The sequence below is a fragment of the Camelina sativa genome, chromosome 11 (genome assembly GCF_000633955.1).
Source record: "Camelina sativa cultivar DH55 chromosome 11, Cs, whole genome shotgun sequence".
Lineage (NCBI taxonomy): Eukaryota > Viridiplantae > Streptophyta > Magnoliopsida > Brassicales > Brassicaceae > Camelina > Camelina sativa.
In genome coordinates, this window is record NC_025695.1 from 13080605 (window position 1) to 13095305 (window position 14701).

A 14701-nucleotide genomic window follows, 5' to 3' on the forward strand; every position below is an offset into this window, starting at 1 on the left:
TTTTTTTTTTTTTTTGTTAACGTGGTGAGAGAACGAAACAGAGAAATTAGTGAAATTGATATCTTTACAATTCTATTAAAACTCTCTTATATTCTATTAAAGTGTTGCAAAATATAACTGTTAGAATTAACGAGAAAGATTTGAAAGTTTAGAATGCTTGAAAATCTATCGTTTATGTCTTCAAAATTATTCAATCAAATGGTTTTAGTTGTGCTGATAAGGCTATGAAGTATGTCCCATTGTAGTTGATAGTGATTGTAATGGTGGCTTTTAAAAAGTGAACTAGGATATAACTTATCTGTATTTGTTTCAGTTTTGGCTATGATCATTGTCTTGTAAGCATTTATAAGTCTATAAATGTCGAGAAAGCAAGAATCTTTGGTGTTTAATTTGTTGTTTTTGTTGCTTTGCAGATCAGCTACCTTCTCACCATTGTTTTGTCTTTTCTGTTTTCGTTATGTGATCAGTTTTCCTTCCCCTTATCTGTTTATGCCTTTCTGATTTTATAGTGTGCATATGTTTTATGGTTAATGTTAATCACTTCTATTGGATGTGAAGTCAGTTTGGATGTTATATAGTGGAGGTTCTGGTTCGTCCTGCTTGCCTACACTCCCCTATATCTGTACATCATGAGTTTGTGAGGTGGTTTTCTATGTTTGTTACTTCTAGTGTAGATTTTCGAGGAAGCATAAACAGACTTTTCATCAGGGAACTCATTGCCTAGTCTGATCTTTGTATTGTTTTGATACAGAACTAGGAAACCAATAGCTTTGTTGTCGTTGTTGCTCTTCTTGTTGTTGTTGTTTTTGTTTTTGTTGTTCTACATGTCTTTTTGTCTCACGTGTTTGCGTGTTGTGCAACGCTTTGAGCGAGAGCGCGGATGCTGTGGGATCTGGAGAAGAGGAGAACATGGAAGGCTCGGGTTAGGTGACAATGACCCGAGCAGTTTGGTCAGAGAGACCATGGTAGACTTGTGATCAGTTTGGTCGGGTCAACAATGGCAACAACTAGAGAATTCAATATATTTTTTTTCAAAATTAAAAACCCTAATAAGAACTTCACCATTGGAGAAAGCAAAATTTTAATTACTCTTTCACAAGTTCTTATTTTCAAAAAATACAAAATATAATCTTAAAAAATTTAAAAACCTCAAAATAGCATCCTCACTGTTGGAGAAGCTCTTAGGATTTGGGACGAATTGCAACACCTTTGATGAAGAGCCTTGACTTCCACTGGTTGCAATCGTGATCGTACATTGCAAAATAGATTTCCCCGATATTTTTGTTCGATGTGGTGAACTCACCGACAGGAATATCAACCCAATCCTCAGATAAGTAATCTAACATGTTCACACTCCGCTCTTGCAGTTTCCCCAAACTCTTGGGCAAGACCAACTTTAGATTCACTGGTGTCTTCCATTTTGAGTTGCTTCTAAGCAACGCCACCACAAACACTACCTCGTACCTTGTCCTCGGGGACAGATATTGTGTGTCAAACTTTCCAGATATGTGTAGCCAGCAAACTTTTTTCAAAATCGCAACTTCCTTAACTGATTCACTGGACAATATTGTGGTTAGTAATAGAAAATAAATCTAGGAAAAGATATTTGAGATTATACTAAACTTACAAATCAGTTTTATGAAAGTTCTTCAAAAGTTTTAAAATAGTAGTCTAAAATGCGTTTGTCGTGGATATTTGAGATTATTTCTCTAACTTTATATAATAAGATAATGTTTTTTTTTTTTGCGCAAAGTATAATCATATACATAAAAGTAAGGTTTTGCTATCTACTTATTGGTCCATTTGACATTTATTTTTTTAAAATTTAATATTTATTTTTAATTAAACAACACAATTAATTGTATACATTAATGCATATTTTATATTCATTCTTTACTATTAAATTGTAACTGAAATTTCATAAATTGTAAATTGACTTTTTCTCTTCCATTCATTTTCATTTAAACACATTATTAATTATAATTGTAATTCTTCTAATTTAATTATTTTAGAAATATAACTTCCATCACTTTTTATCCTATAAATAACTATTCTCACATCCTCCTCCACCATATCCCAAATCCTAAATATTTTCTTTGTTTTTTATAATGTTCTTGCATAGGTTGAAAACCACAATAAGAATTTGATTATATTTTTTGTTTACTATATTTTACATTGTTTTGAATTTATTGTTTCTTTGTTTTATGTACTTCTTCTTTTCTTCTTTGTTTTCTTATATTATTTTTATTTAAAATACATATGTATTCTAATATGTATAATAAAATTTTGATGACCATAATAATATTTTGGTTATAACCATCTCATAATAAAAGAATCAACCGAAAAACATCTTAATTCTTTACTTTAGATATTTGATTAGTTCATACAAATTCATATATATTTATTTTATTCTTAAAATTTGAAATGTTCTCGTGAAGGAAATTTTGGTAATATAATTATCAAATAATTTTTTTATACCTCTCTCTTACCTCCAACAAAATTGTAATAAATATATTTTAGAATACTCATCATTATATTTAGTCTCTCATTCAACATATAATTATATAAAAATCATTACTTTTAAATTTAATTCAAATATGCACTTTAAGGATTTTGCTATATAAAAAAGCAATTTGATATTTATTTTCTTTCTAGCTTTTACTACAAGGATGAAAAATTGAAAATAAGCCTAGCAATATAACTTAAATTAAGGGGAATATAAAAAAAATGTAATATAATTATCAAATCAATTTTTCTTAACTCTCACTTACATCCAACAAAATTGTAATACATTTATGGGCATTTTCAAAAATATCTCTTTTTCCATGTCTCTTTTTAAAAATATCCCTCAATGTTGGCCACTTTTAAAACTACTTCTTTTTATGTGCAAAATGACCAAATTGCTCTTTCTATGAATGACAACAAGAATGTACAGTCACCAAAATCAAAAAAAATTCCCGCCAAAAATGATAAGTTTTTCCACCAAAAAATAAAAAAAATTCACGCCAAAATCGAAAATTTTTCCTGTCAAAAATTATTTTTTCCCGCCAAAAATTTTGAAATTTACACCTTCTAAAAACATTGTAAATGCTTTTAAAAATCTTTTAAAAACCTTGTAAACGCTTTTACAATGTTTTTAAAAGTGTTTTTAAAAGATTTACACTTTTAAAAATATTGTAAAAGCGTTTACAAGGTGTTTAAAAACCTTGTAAACGCTTTTAAAAACCTTGTAAACGCTTTTAAAAACCTTGTAAACGCTTTTACAATATGTTTAAAAACTTTTTTGAAAACCTTTTAAAAACTTTACAAAAACCTTGTAAAAGCATTTATAAGGTGTTTAAAAACCTTTTAAAACCTTTTAAAAATTTTTTAAAAGTTTCTACCTTATAAAACCTATTAAAAATCTTGTAATTTTTTTTGGCGGGAAAATATTTGGTGGGAAATTTTTTCTGACAAAATTTTTATCAAGGGACTTTTTTCGAAAAATTTTTGGCGGGAAAATATGTTCGAAATTTTTTTGGCGAGAAAATTTTGCTTTTCTTTTAATTGAATAAAATATTTTTCATTTAAGGGTAAAATGGTCACTAAAAGTTAAAGAAGGACAAAACTAAAAATGGCCAAAAAAGGGAGTATTTTTGAAAAGGGGTATATCAAAAAGAGTATTTTTAACAAATTCTCTACATTTATTTTAGAGTAATAATCATTATATTCAGTTTGTGATTCAACATATAATGATATAAAAATCACTATTTTAAAATTTTAATTCTAATATGTACTTTAAATATTTTTCTGCATAAAAAAATTGATTTTTTATTTTCTATCTAGCTATTTATTACAATGGGAAATATAACTAAGGGATTTTAGTTAAAAGTACCACATTTACTTACAATCTTTTCTATTCTACCACAAGTGAAAACTACTTTTGGATTCTACCACAAGAGACACTTAAAAGTCGTAAATACCCTCTTGTTTATGAGAAAAAATTGAAATTAATTGTCTTTTTTTTATATAAATATGAGGGGACAGTCTACTACTGACAATTGACATTTAATATGCACAAAAGTAAGAATCAGTGGGCCAAAGAAATGAGCCGTAAATATTTTGAAGAAGAAAGAGAAATAGGTAACAGAAAAACACGTGTGATGAAAAGATGAGAACATTAATTGAGTCTGGAGACAAGTTATTCCGTAGACAAAATGATTTGTTTGTAGACAAGTTTTATTTGTTGATCATGGTAGACATATTCATTTTTGGGGCTGTGGACAAGTTATTTTCAGTAAATTTATAAAAATATATTTTTTGTAGACAAGTTGAGCCGATAGACAAATTATCAAGTACATAGTGACGGACAAGTTTGTGGATAAATTGGTTTTGTTGTTTGTAGAAAAATTGGTTTTGTTTTTCGGATCTATAATAGACAAGTTGGTTTTGGTGCTTGTGGACAAGTTTCAATTTGTTAAGGTTGTAGACATATTTTTTTTAGTAGACAAGTTGGTTTTGTTGGAAATTGACAACTTTCAATTTTTAGGTCCAAAAAACTGAATCTTGACAACAAACTAAGATCTTAGTAGACAATTATGAAATCGATGGATAAGTCGTAAATATGTCCATAAAAAATTAGACATCACAAAAAGATATAATTTTGGAGTGATGAGATCCATCTCATCGACGCCACCACTGTTGGTTTTGTGATTTATCATGAGGGGACAAACCAAAGATAAATAGAAAAGGTTATCGATTAGAGGACAAAAATGGGATAATGGAACATGAAAAATGGAGATATAAACAGTGGAAGAAAGAAAGAGAGAGAAATGGAATGTAACTTTCTTCTATCTACTTTAATTTGACATTAGTGAAACGATGGAGAAAGAGAAAAAAAAGGTGTTGGTTTCAATTAAAGTTTTTCAAAAAAAAATATGGAGAAGTTAGTCAAAGTTAATTTAGTCATTTAATGTTTGAATGTGGTATTTGTGGAAAACAGTTATGGAATGTGGTAGATGGAATGAGAAAGGTTTTAGAATGTGGTAGATTTGTTAAAAAAACTCTATAACTAAACCTAGCAATATATCTTAAACTAAGGGGAATATAAAAAAAATGTATTTTTTTAAAAAAAAATTTGGGAATCGTATTTTAAAACTTTGATTGCACTTCATATGATTTTATAGGAAATGTGTATTTTTTTACTTTCAAAATAGTTTAGCTTTTAATTATTAAATACTTTAGGTTTTGTGTTAGTTTATATGAAAAACTTAAATTATATATTTAAATCACATAGTAAAATTTTGTTTTTATTATTAATAATATTTTATGACCTCAAATGCTCAAAAATACTAATAAAAATTATAGCCAAAGTTGAACAATAAAAAACAAATAACTTTAAGAGATATGTATAATGTATGTATGATTATATTTAAATAAGTTATATATTTTGATATTGTATGATTTGAATAAATAAAAGTGTAAAATTTTTTAATGACATTTAAATTAATTTGTTAAGTTTTTTATAACTATCAAATATATTTAAATTAATTAATGTATTCTATTATACAACAATCCGCGTATTTGCGCGGGAAATTTCCTAGTAAATAGTAGAAATACACCAATTTGGCAATTTGATCCAAATTTCACAATTAATTGCTAGATTAACACATATCTCATTACTAGAATGACACAATTTTTATGTAGAAAGACTAAAAGCCCATCAAATTTTTATTTCAATTTTTTTTTGAAAAAAAAAAACCAAAAATATATAATGTATTAAAAATATGATTTAAAATATAAAGTTTCAAATATTATTTAAAAATATGATTAATGAAAAAAAATATAATGTAAGAAACATGATTTAAGAAATATGATGTTTGCCCAAAAACAAAAAAAAAAATATGATGTTTAAAATCATTTTTAATTATGATTTAAAAATATTATATATAAAAATAATATTCAAAAATATGATGTTAAAAAAATTATTTTTTAAATAAGTTTTATAAAAATATAATGTATAAAATATTATTAAAATATTATTTGTGAAAAATATAATATAATGTATAAAAATATGATATTTATTCTTTTTAAAGAAAAAATATGATTTAGAAAAATAAAACTGTGTAAAATATGATGTTTTAAAAAAGTATACAATATATGATATACAAAAAAAAAATCTAATGTATAAATATGATTTGAAAAATATGGTTAAATTTTTTTTAAAATATAATTTATTAAAAAAGTGTATAAAATATATTTAAAATATAATGTAAAAAAAATATTTGTAGTTTTATTTATAAAAAATATAATATAATGTATAAAGTATGATTTTAAAAATATGATTTAGATAACTATAATATAATGTATAAAATATGTTGTTTAAAAAAAATTATTAAAAATATGATATATAAAAAAATATAATGTATAAGAATATGATTTTAAAATATAATGCATGGAAATATTATTCTAAAAATATATCTATGTTGATTTACAAAGATATGATTTTTGGAAAGAAAAAACTGTCGTAACATAAAACAAATATGTTGTCACTATATTTACATCTGATAAATCTGTTATCAAACACCAGATTTTTGGAAACAAAAAAATTTCATAACGTAAACAAATATGCCATAACATGGTCTTCATGTAGGTTATTTTAGCAATTTTTAAAAAACATTAATAAATCTGTTATCAAATGACAAATTTTTGGTTAAATTAAAAAATCTGTCTTAACCTAAAACAAATTTGTTATCACTAAACGTCAAACTAGTAATTATTTTTCTGTAAAAAAATTTGTCACGTTACAATAAATTTTTAATGAAAAATATAAATTTGAAATAACTTTGAATAATAAATCTGCCAGACATTATATCAAATTTGCTATATATTATGAAAGTTTATGTTGTCTATATAATTTTTTCGTGAAAAATAAATCTGCTATTAATTATAATTTTTTGTAACTATCGTTAAAAAAAATATGTCGTCCAAATAAGTGTGCCATTAAAAATCTGTCATTGCAAAAATAAATTTGTTGTGTAAAAATATTTTTATTTTTATTAAAATGCAGGGAGGATAGATTTGACTTTCTTTCTTTTTTCCTAACAAATCAAAAAAAAAATTAGGAAAAAACAACTCATCTAACCTTCATATTTTATAAGTTAGTTTAGTAATTAACCTTTTATTTTAGGTCAATTTAGTTTTTATCCCAAATGAATAAGGTAAAGAGAAGATTATGACCAAACAAAAAGAAAAGGTTAAGAGACGATTTACTTTGGACTTCGGTTTATGAGAGGAAGCCAGAACCAATACTCGGAGTCGTTTGACCATGTAATAGAAAGTTCCCTTGCTTCAAGAACCCATACTTTTAACTGTTGACATATAAACTTCCATGTCAATTTCATAGACATACATAAAAGACAATCAACTAAAAAATAAAAGCAAATTTTATCACCTCGTACGAAGGCTCCGGTAACTGAATCTGGGTATTTCCAGTCATGTTGTTTGACTGGTAAACTTCAACGGCTTCCTCACTGAACATAAAATCCAAACATCAAAAAGGAGTATGTTCTAAGAAAACACAACTCGGAGGTTCCATTCCTTTAATTTGAACATAGTGTTAGAATATAGGAAATATTCTAACATTCTCTTGGAAAATCAGCAAGCAAGATGGCAAGTGGGAGTGTTGAGTAATGCCTTTTTGGCTCCCAAAACAAACTAGAAGCATTCAAGGATAGATAAGAAAAAAGGGTAATTAGTTAAATTAATGGCGTTGTTGAAAGAGTATTCTAGTGTCGTTTGAAGTTGCTTGTAAGACTAATCTAGTGGGTTAGGAGAGTTGCATTTGCTGTAGCTTTTTGTCTCTATATGTTGAGTTTGTATTGCAGTGCAAAACTAAGAAAAAGGTATGAGTTTATTATACGGCTTTATTTCTCCAATGCTTCAAACGATTTCCAAAACTATAGAACCAAAACAGAGAAATGCAAAAAAGCTTTCCAAATGATCTAGACTTGTAAAATAAAACAGTTCTATTTTCGTTATATATATATATATATATATATATAAACTTACTTTGATGCCTCGTCATTTTTTACTATTTTCCCATCTATTCTTGTGGAGGAATCCGACAGCATTTTCTTAACCTCCGTGACGATTATCCTTATGAAATCTTCATCGGTTATATCACTTTGGTATAAGAAAATAAAAGGAAAAAAACAGTCAATGAGACAACTAGCTTTCCTTTTTTACTTGCTATTAAGTACAGACAAAAACAGTCAAAACGTTACATAGAAATTACACAGATATTTATTATCAGTTGAGTGACAAAAACATAAAAGTGGAAGAATAAAAAACCTGTTTTCGGACAAGGACAAGGCAAATCTTTGGCAAACAGAAACCACAGCTTCCTTCCATTTTTGGGGTGTTTCTGGTTTAGTATTATTATATCTACATTCCAGATCCCTGAATTGATCGCCGAATTTACCTTGAAAACGTTTCACTACGGCGATATCAAGCTTGTAGAAGATGGGAATCACTCTGAGTTTTTCTTGATCCATGCATTCCGTGATCTTTACCAGCTCATCCAAACACCATTTTGACTCGGTGTATCCTTCAGAGAAGATAACCAACACGATTTCCGAATCACCTATCCTAATAAAAAGGTCGCTTAGCTTTTTGCCCCTCTCCTCATGCTCGTCTATAAACACGTTGATGTTTTCGTTTTTCAAGGCAGTCACAAGAAAGCAGATGAAGCTTTTGCGAAGGTCTTTTCCCCGGAAATTGATGAACACTTGAGGTCGATTAGAAGAAACAGAAGATGCTTTTGCCATCGAAGATCAGATTGTAAAACGAGTTTTATTCGATTATAATTTGAATTTAAAAGAACAAGAAGAAGAAGAATAAGAAGAAGAAGATGCTCCTGCCATTGAAGAGCAAATTACAAAACGAGTTTTATCGATTCCTGTTTGAGTTTGCAATAACGTATTATTTGCTATTTTCCTGGAAACTCTAGGCCAAATGGAAAAATCTCTCCAAAAACGTGTTGACTTGTTCACGCAAAGATAGATTTAATTTAGGCCCCTACGGAATAAAAATATAAGGACATATACATATTTCGGGCATTTGGTAACGTCGTTTGATTTAATTCACAGTTCCAAGAAACGTTTCCTCAAGGTAATATATACATGTTAAATATATGTTGAAAAATAACAAATATAATTTATAGTTGACCAAATCTAAAACATAGAGGCAGCTACAATTTCAGACTACCCTGATATTTAACACACCAATCAAAGATAGTCTTTTAATAGAAACTAGATTAGGACCCGTGCTCTAGCACGGGTTGAAATTCTTTTTATTTATATTATAACTTTAAATTAAAATATAATTTATATGATTGTTTTTAAAAAAAAATTTGGATAAAATATGATGCAATAAAATCATATGCTAAATATGATAGATTGAAAAATCACATATTTTGTAAGTTTAATATTGTTAGTTTTTTAGTTTTATGTATGAGAAATGGTTATGTTTGTTGTTTGTTTTTATTTTAGTTTTTGAACATGCTTGGTGAAAGTTTTTAAATATGATTCGTGCTTAGTTTTTTTTTTTGGACAAACGACCCGTGTTTAGTTTAGATTTTATTTTCAACTGCATAATAAGATCTCGGAAATCACAATTAAGTGTGATAAATTGCTAAAATTTTATTCATTTATATGTCTGACAATATATTTTTATGCCTAATAGTATATATTTTGTAACACGGGTTCTCTGAAACTATGAAACTAATGTCATTTTTATGTTTTCGTAAGTTCTCTGAAATGTATTCTGGTGAAAGGAGATTAGCATAATTTATATACAAAGTTTAGAAGATTCTCATTAAGGTTTAATTTTTAATTTTAGAATTATTTTACGAAGATCACGACGATTAATCTTGTTAAATTAGCGAGATTTGATTCCTTTTGTATGATTGAGAGTATATTTTTATCTCTTTAATAATTTGGGTAACATGTGGTCTATCAATAAAATATGTGGAACAAATTGGTAATATTTTGATTCTAGATATTTGGAAACAACGTGATCTTCCGAAAATAAAGTTTGGAATATCCATGAACTATCAATTTAGAATAACTCATTTAAGATTTTCGGTTACAATTAAGATTTTATTTGTTACAATTAATATATGAATTAATCTATAACCTATGTATAACCTATTTGTAACTATTTATTAAAATTATAAAGTCTACCAAAACAATGTTGTGTACTTCCGTTTTATTAAATAGGGGATATCTAGAATAGAGTTTAAATTATACTTCTAAACTTTTTTTTAAGCTAGTTTTTAAACATATGATTTTCAGCTATTAAAGGTTTTCCATATTTGATATTTTTAATAAAACGCATTCTAAAGTTTTTGTGTTTTAATTAAAAAATTCTCATTAAATCTATACTAAATAAAAGTAGAAGGTATAAGCTCCTAAGGTTGTCCACCTAAGATTTAAAACATCCAATCGAAATTCGACATGTCACTAACTAACATCTTTTAAGTTTCCAGAATTTTCTATATTAAGATATTTTTTAAACAACCAATCGCGATAAAACAACTCAATATTTAACATTTTTAAAATTATGTTCAATTTCTATGTTAAAAATACTTATAAATCAGTATATTTACAACGTCCCACATCGGCTTGAAAATTTTAGACAATAGCTGAAAACCATTATAAATAAGACGTATATGCTTCCAACTTTGAATGAGAGAAGCTTCAGTTATGAGGCGTCCAAATTAAAAAAAAAAAAAAAGTTTAAATAATTATAATTATTAAAACTTTTAAAAAGTTAAAATATTATAAATATTTAAACTTTATAGGATGTTTAGAATTATTATAAACATCTCCACAGAGAGTTTAAAATATTATAAATATTTTAAACTTTGTAAGAAGTTTAAGTATTATTAATATTTAACTCTCAAAATTTTAAAACATGTTTTTATCTATGACTTTATAGATGATTTGATATTGTTTCTAAAATTTAAAACATGTTTTTAAAATTATCTTTTGGGTCAAAGGAAGAAGGATTGACATCGCAAGATCTTGATTTGATGTTGTTTGGGTTAATTTTTTGAGGTTTAAAGAAGAAGGATCGATGATAAGCACAAATGTTTTATTAGCTATACATGTGTTCATATTACTTTCTCAACAAGTAATTTGCAATTTTGTAGGATTAAGGATTGTGGTTTCAAAAGTTTCAATACGTGTGGATCTAAAACCGAGTAAGTATATAGGTGAAAGTATCAATAATTGGGTGCATATAGTGACTAAGTTGGTCTGTTAAATTGTACAAACTTTACGAGACAAGAGGCAATGATTTTGGTATTAGAGTTTGATGGGTTAACAAGTTGTGTGGTAGTTTAAAAAAAAGTTTTAAATAATTATTCAGTGGAAGAATGTAAGGAAGCTGATGAGGAAGAGGAAGAAGAAGAGTATAATGAAAAACCGGACGGTAAAATTAACGATGACATTTATCATGAAAATTTGACAATGAAATAATGAGAAGGAATATGAAAAGTAAGAAAACAGTAAAAATAAATCACAAAGATATAGATGGTGGTTGTCAATTAAATATGAGAAAACAAAATTAATTCATGATTATGAAAATGTTTTGTTAGTCTGAAGGTCAAAAAAACGGTTTAGGATATGCTAGGTCACCAGTTCGATCCGCCTCGCATGGACGTCCAATTAATTTCATGATTTTTTTGATCAGATTCGAATTTTTAACACAAGTGACTTTTATATTTTTAAAAAGTAAAATTTTCACCAATCAATTGTAATTTAAAATTTTATATAAGGTAATATTTCATAATTTTCATCAATCATATATAATTTTTACCAAAATATATCAAATAACCTAGTCTATACTAAATAAAAGTAGGAGCTATAAGCTCATAAGACTGTCTACATAGAATTATAAACATCCAATAGGGATTAGTCACTTCATTATTTAACATATTTATAATTTACAAAAATTTCTATATTATTAACATCCAATAGGGATTAGCCACTTCATTATTGAATCTTTTTATAATTTACAAAAATTTCTATATTATTAACATCCAATAGAGATTAGCCACTTCATTATTTAATATTTTATAATTTCCAGAATTTTGTATATTCAGATTTTTAAAACGAACAATCGAGATCAGAAATCTCAATATTTAACATTTTTGAAATTATTAAAAATTTCTATATTAAAATATTTATAAATAAGTATATGTACAACGTCCCACATCGACTAAAAAATTTTAGACACTAGCTGAGAACCATTATATATAAGACTAATATGCTTCCAACTACGAATGAGCAGAAAGCTTGATTTATCATGCGTCCAAATTTAAAAGTTTTATTTGGGTTAATCCGGATTTTTATTTGACCAAATTATTTTTTAAAAAGTTTATCTATATTTCTTTATAATTAGTATAGATTTTAGCAAATTTAAACTTCTAAAAAGTTTGAAAATATTATCATATTTTAAAAAAATTTAAAAAGTTTGAAAGTATTAACAATATTGAACTAAATAAAAGTTGGAGCTATAAGCTCCTTAAGGCCCACCTAGGATTTTAAACAACCAATAGAGATTCGACATGTCACTGATTAACATTTTTTAAATTTCTAGAATTTTCTATATTAAGATTTTTAAAACGACCAATCGAAATCAGACATCTCAATATTTAATACTTTTGAAATTATGTAAAATTTATATATTAATTTATTTATAAATAAATGTATGCACAACATCCCATATCGGCTATAAATTTTGTAGACAATGACTGAAAAGTATTATAAATAAAACTAATATGATTCCAACTACGAATGAGCAGGAAGTTTGATTTATTAGGCGTCCAAATTTAAAATTTAAAAAGTTTAAAATATTATAATTAACGAAACTTTTAAAAGTTCAAAATTATAAATATTTACTTTATTGAATGTTTAAAAATATTATAAATACCCCTATAAAAAGTTTAAAATATTATAAATATTTAAACTCTATCAAAAGTTTAAGTATCATTAATATTTTACTCTAAAAAAATTAAAATGTTATAAATATTTAAACTACATCTAAATTTTAAAATATCATAATATTTAAACTCTATAAGAAATTTAAGTATAATTAAATATTATATAATTGATTTTTAATATCTTGAAAATATCTTATTTATCTCTTTCCGTGTTTTACATCTCTTATGAGCTGTAAAACATGTTTTTTGTATGACTTGATAGGTGTTTTGATATTGTTTTAGTAAATTTTTTTTATTGGGTTGAGGAAGAAGGATCATGTTGCAATACCTTGATTTGATGTTGTTTGAGTTAATTTTTGAGGTTTGAAGAAAAATAATCGACGACAAACACATTTTTATTAGCTATACATGTGTTCATATTACTTTCTCTGCAAGTAATTTTCAGTTTTGTAGTATTAAAAATTTTGGTTTGAGAAGTTTCAATAAACCGAGTAAGTATACGGGTGGAAGGATCAATAATTGAGTGCATGTGGCGACTATGCTGATATATTAAATTTTATGAGAAAAGAGGCAATGATTTTGGTTTTGAAGTTTGATGGGTTAACAAATTATGTGGTATAGAAATGGTTTTAAATGATTATTCAGTGGAATAATGTGAGGAAGCTGACGAAAAAGAGGAAGAAGAAGAGTATAACGAAGAATCGGACGGTAAAAGTAATGATAACAATTATTACGAAAATTTGACAATGAAAATGACAAGAAATAATATGAAGAGTAAGATAACAGTGAAAAAACCCAAAGACATAGATGGCGATCAATTAAATATGAGAAAACGAGATTAATTCATGATTCTAAAAATGTTTTGTTTGTCTGGTGTTCAAATAAATGATTTAGTATATACAAGGTCACCAGTTCGTATGTTTGATCCGCCTCGGCTAGACGTCGAATTAAATTCATAATTCTTTTGATCATATTTGATTTTTTTAGCAAAACTGATTTTTATATTTTCAAAAAGTTGTGTATCTAAAATAAAAGTTATGCCTTAGCAGTAACTTTAATAATTCTATAAGATAATGGGTTTGATTGGTAACGTATCCAAAACTGTACAGAAAAGCTGTAAGCTGAAGCCGTAAGCTTTTACGGAATAGTGCAAAGCTGTAAGAAAAAGCTGTACATGAAAACTGTACAAAAAAAAGTTGAGAGTAAAATTTTTAATAAATTTTTTGGTAAAGTTTTTGTGATTGGTAAAAATCCAAAGCTGTATCATTTATAAAGATTTGTTAGTGTTTACCAATCAAGCCCAATATTTCATAACTCTCATCAATCAGATATAGTTTTCACCAAAATATATAAAATATTTTGTATAAAAAACCTAGTTGTATAAAAAATTCATGGGAATTTAGTATAGAACCTAGAGAAAAGACTCCACAAACTCCAAGAAGCAGCTTTGATTTATTCCTAAGTTAACCAAAGATCTCACTTTTTAGTCTTTGCCTCATCTAATAAAACTATTTTAAGAGTGGGAGAGAGTGAGCGAGGTGCCGAATAAATCGGAAAGATGACGGCGCCGATGAGCCTGACCGGAGGCGGATCGGCGGAGAAAGACGCTCGGAGGGCGCACACTGCCATGGCTTTTGTTCAGCTCTTTAATGGCGGATACCATGTGATTACAAAAGTAGCTCTTAACGTTGGAGTCAACCAGCTTGTCTTCTG

The 14701-nt window shown here is 26.8% G+C and overlaps 2 protein-coding genes across 2 annotated transcripts in view; one reads left to right on the plus strand and one right to left on the minus strand.

Annotated features, from left to right (window-relative positions):
* On the minus strand, nt 1097-9013 carry LOC104723128 (protein PHLOEM PROTEIN 2-LIKE A5). The gene is made up of 5 exons (XM_010441441.2): nt 8332-9013; nt 8050-8163; nt 7433-7511; nt 7252-7349; nt 1097-1557 (listed from the first exon to the last, which is right to left on the minus strand). The coding sequence occupies exons 1-5, from the start codon at nt 8805-8807 to the stop codon at nt 1182-1184; spliced, it is 1143 nt and encodes a 380-aa protein (XP_010439743.1). The 5' UTR covers nt 8808-9013; the 3' UTR covers nt 1097-1181.
* The window catches only part of LOC104723129 (WAT1-related protein At4g19185-like), a 2718-nt gene continuing 2435 nt past the window's right edge, over nt 14419-14701 (plus strand). Inside the window, exon 1 of the mRNA XM_010441443.2 lies at nt 14419-14526. The gene's annotated coding sequence lies outside the window, so the exon portion shown is untranslated. The remainder of the gene's footprint in view (nt 14527-14701) is intronic.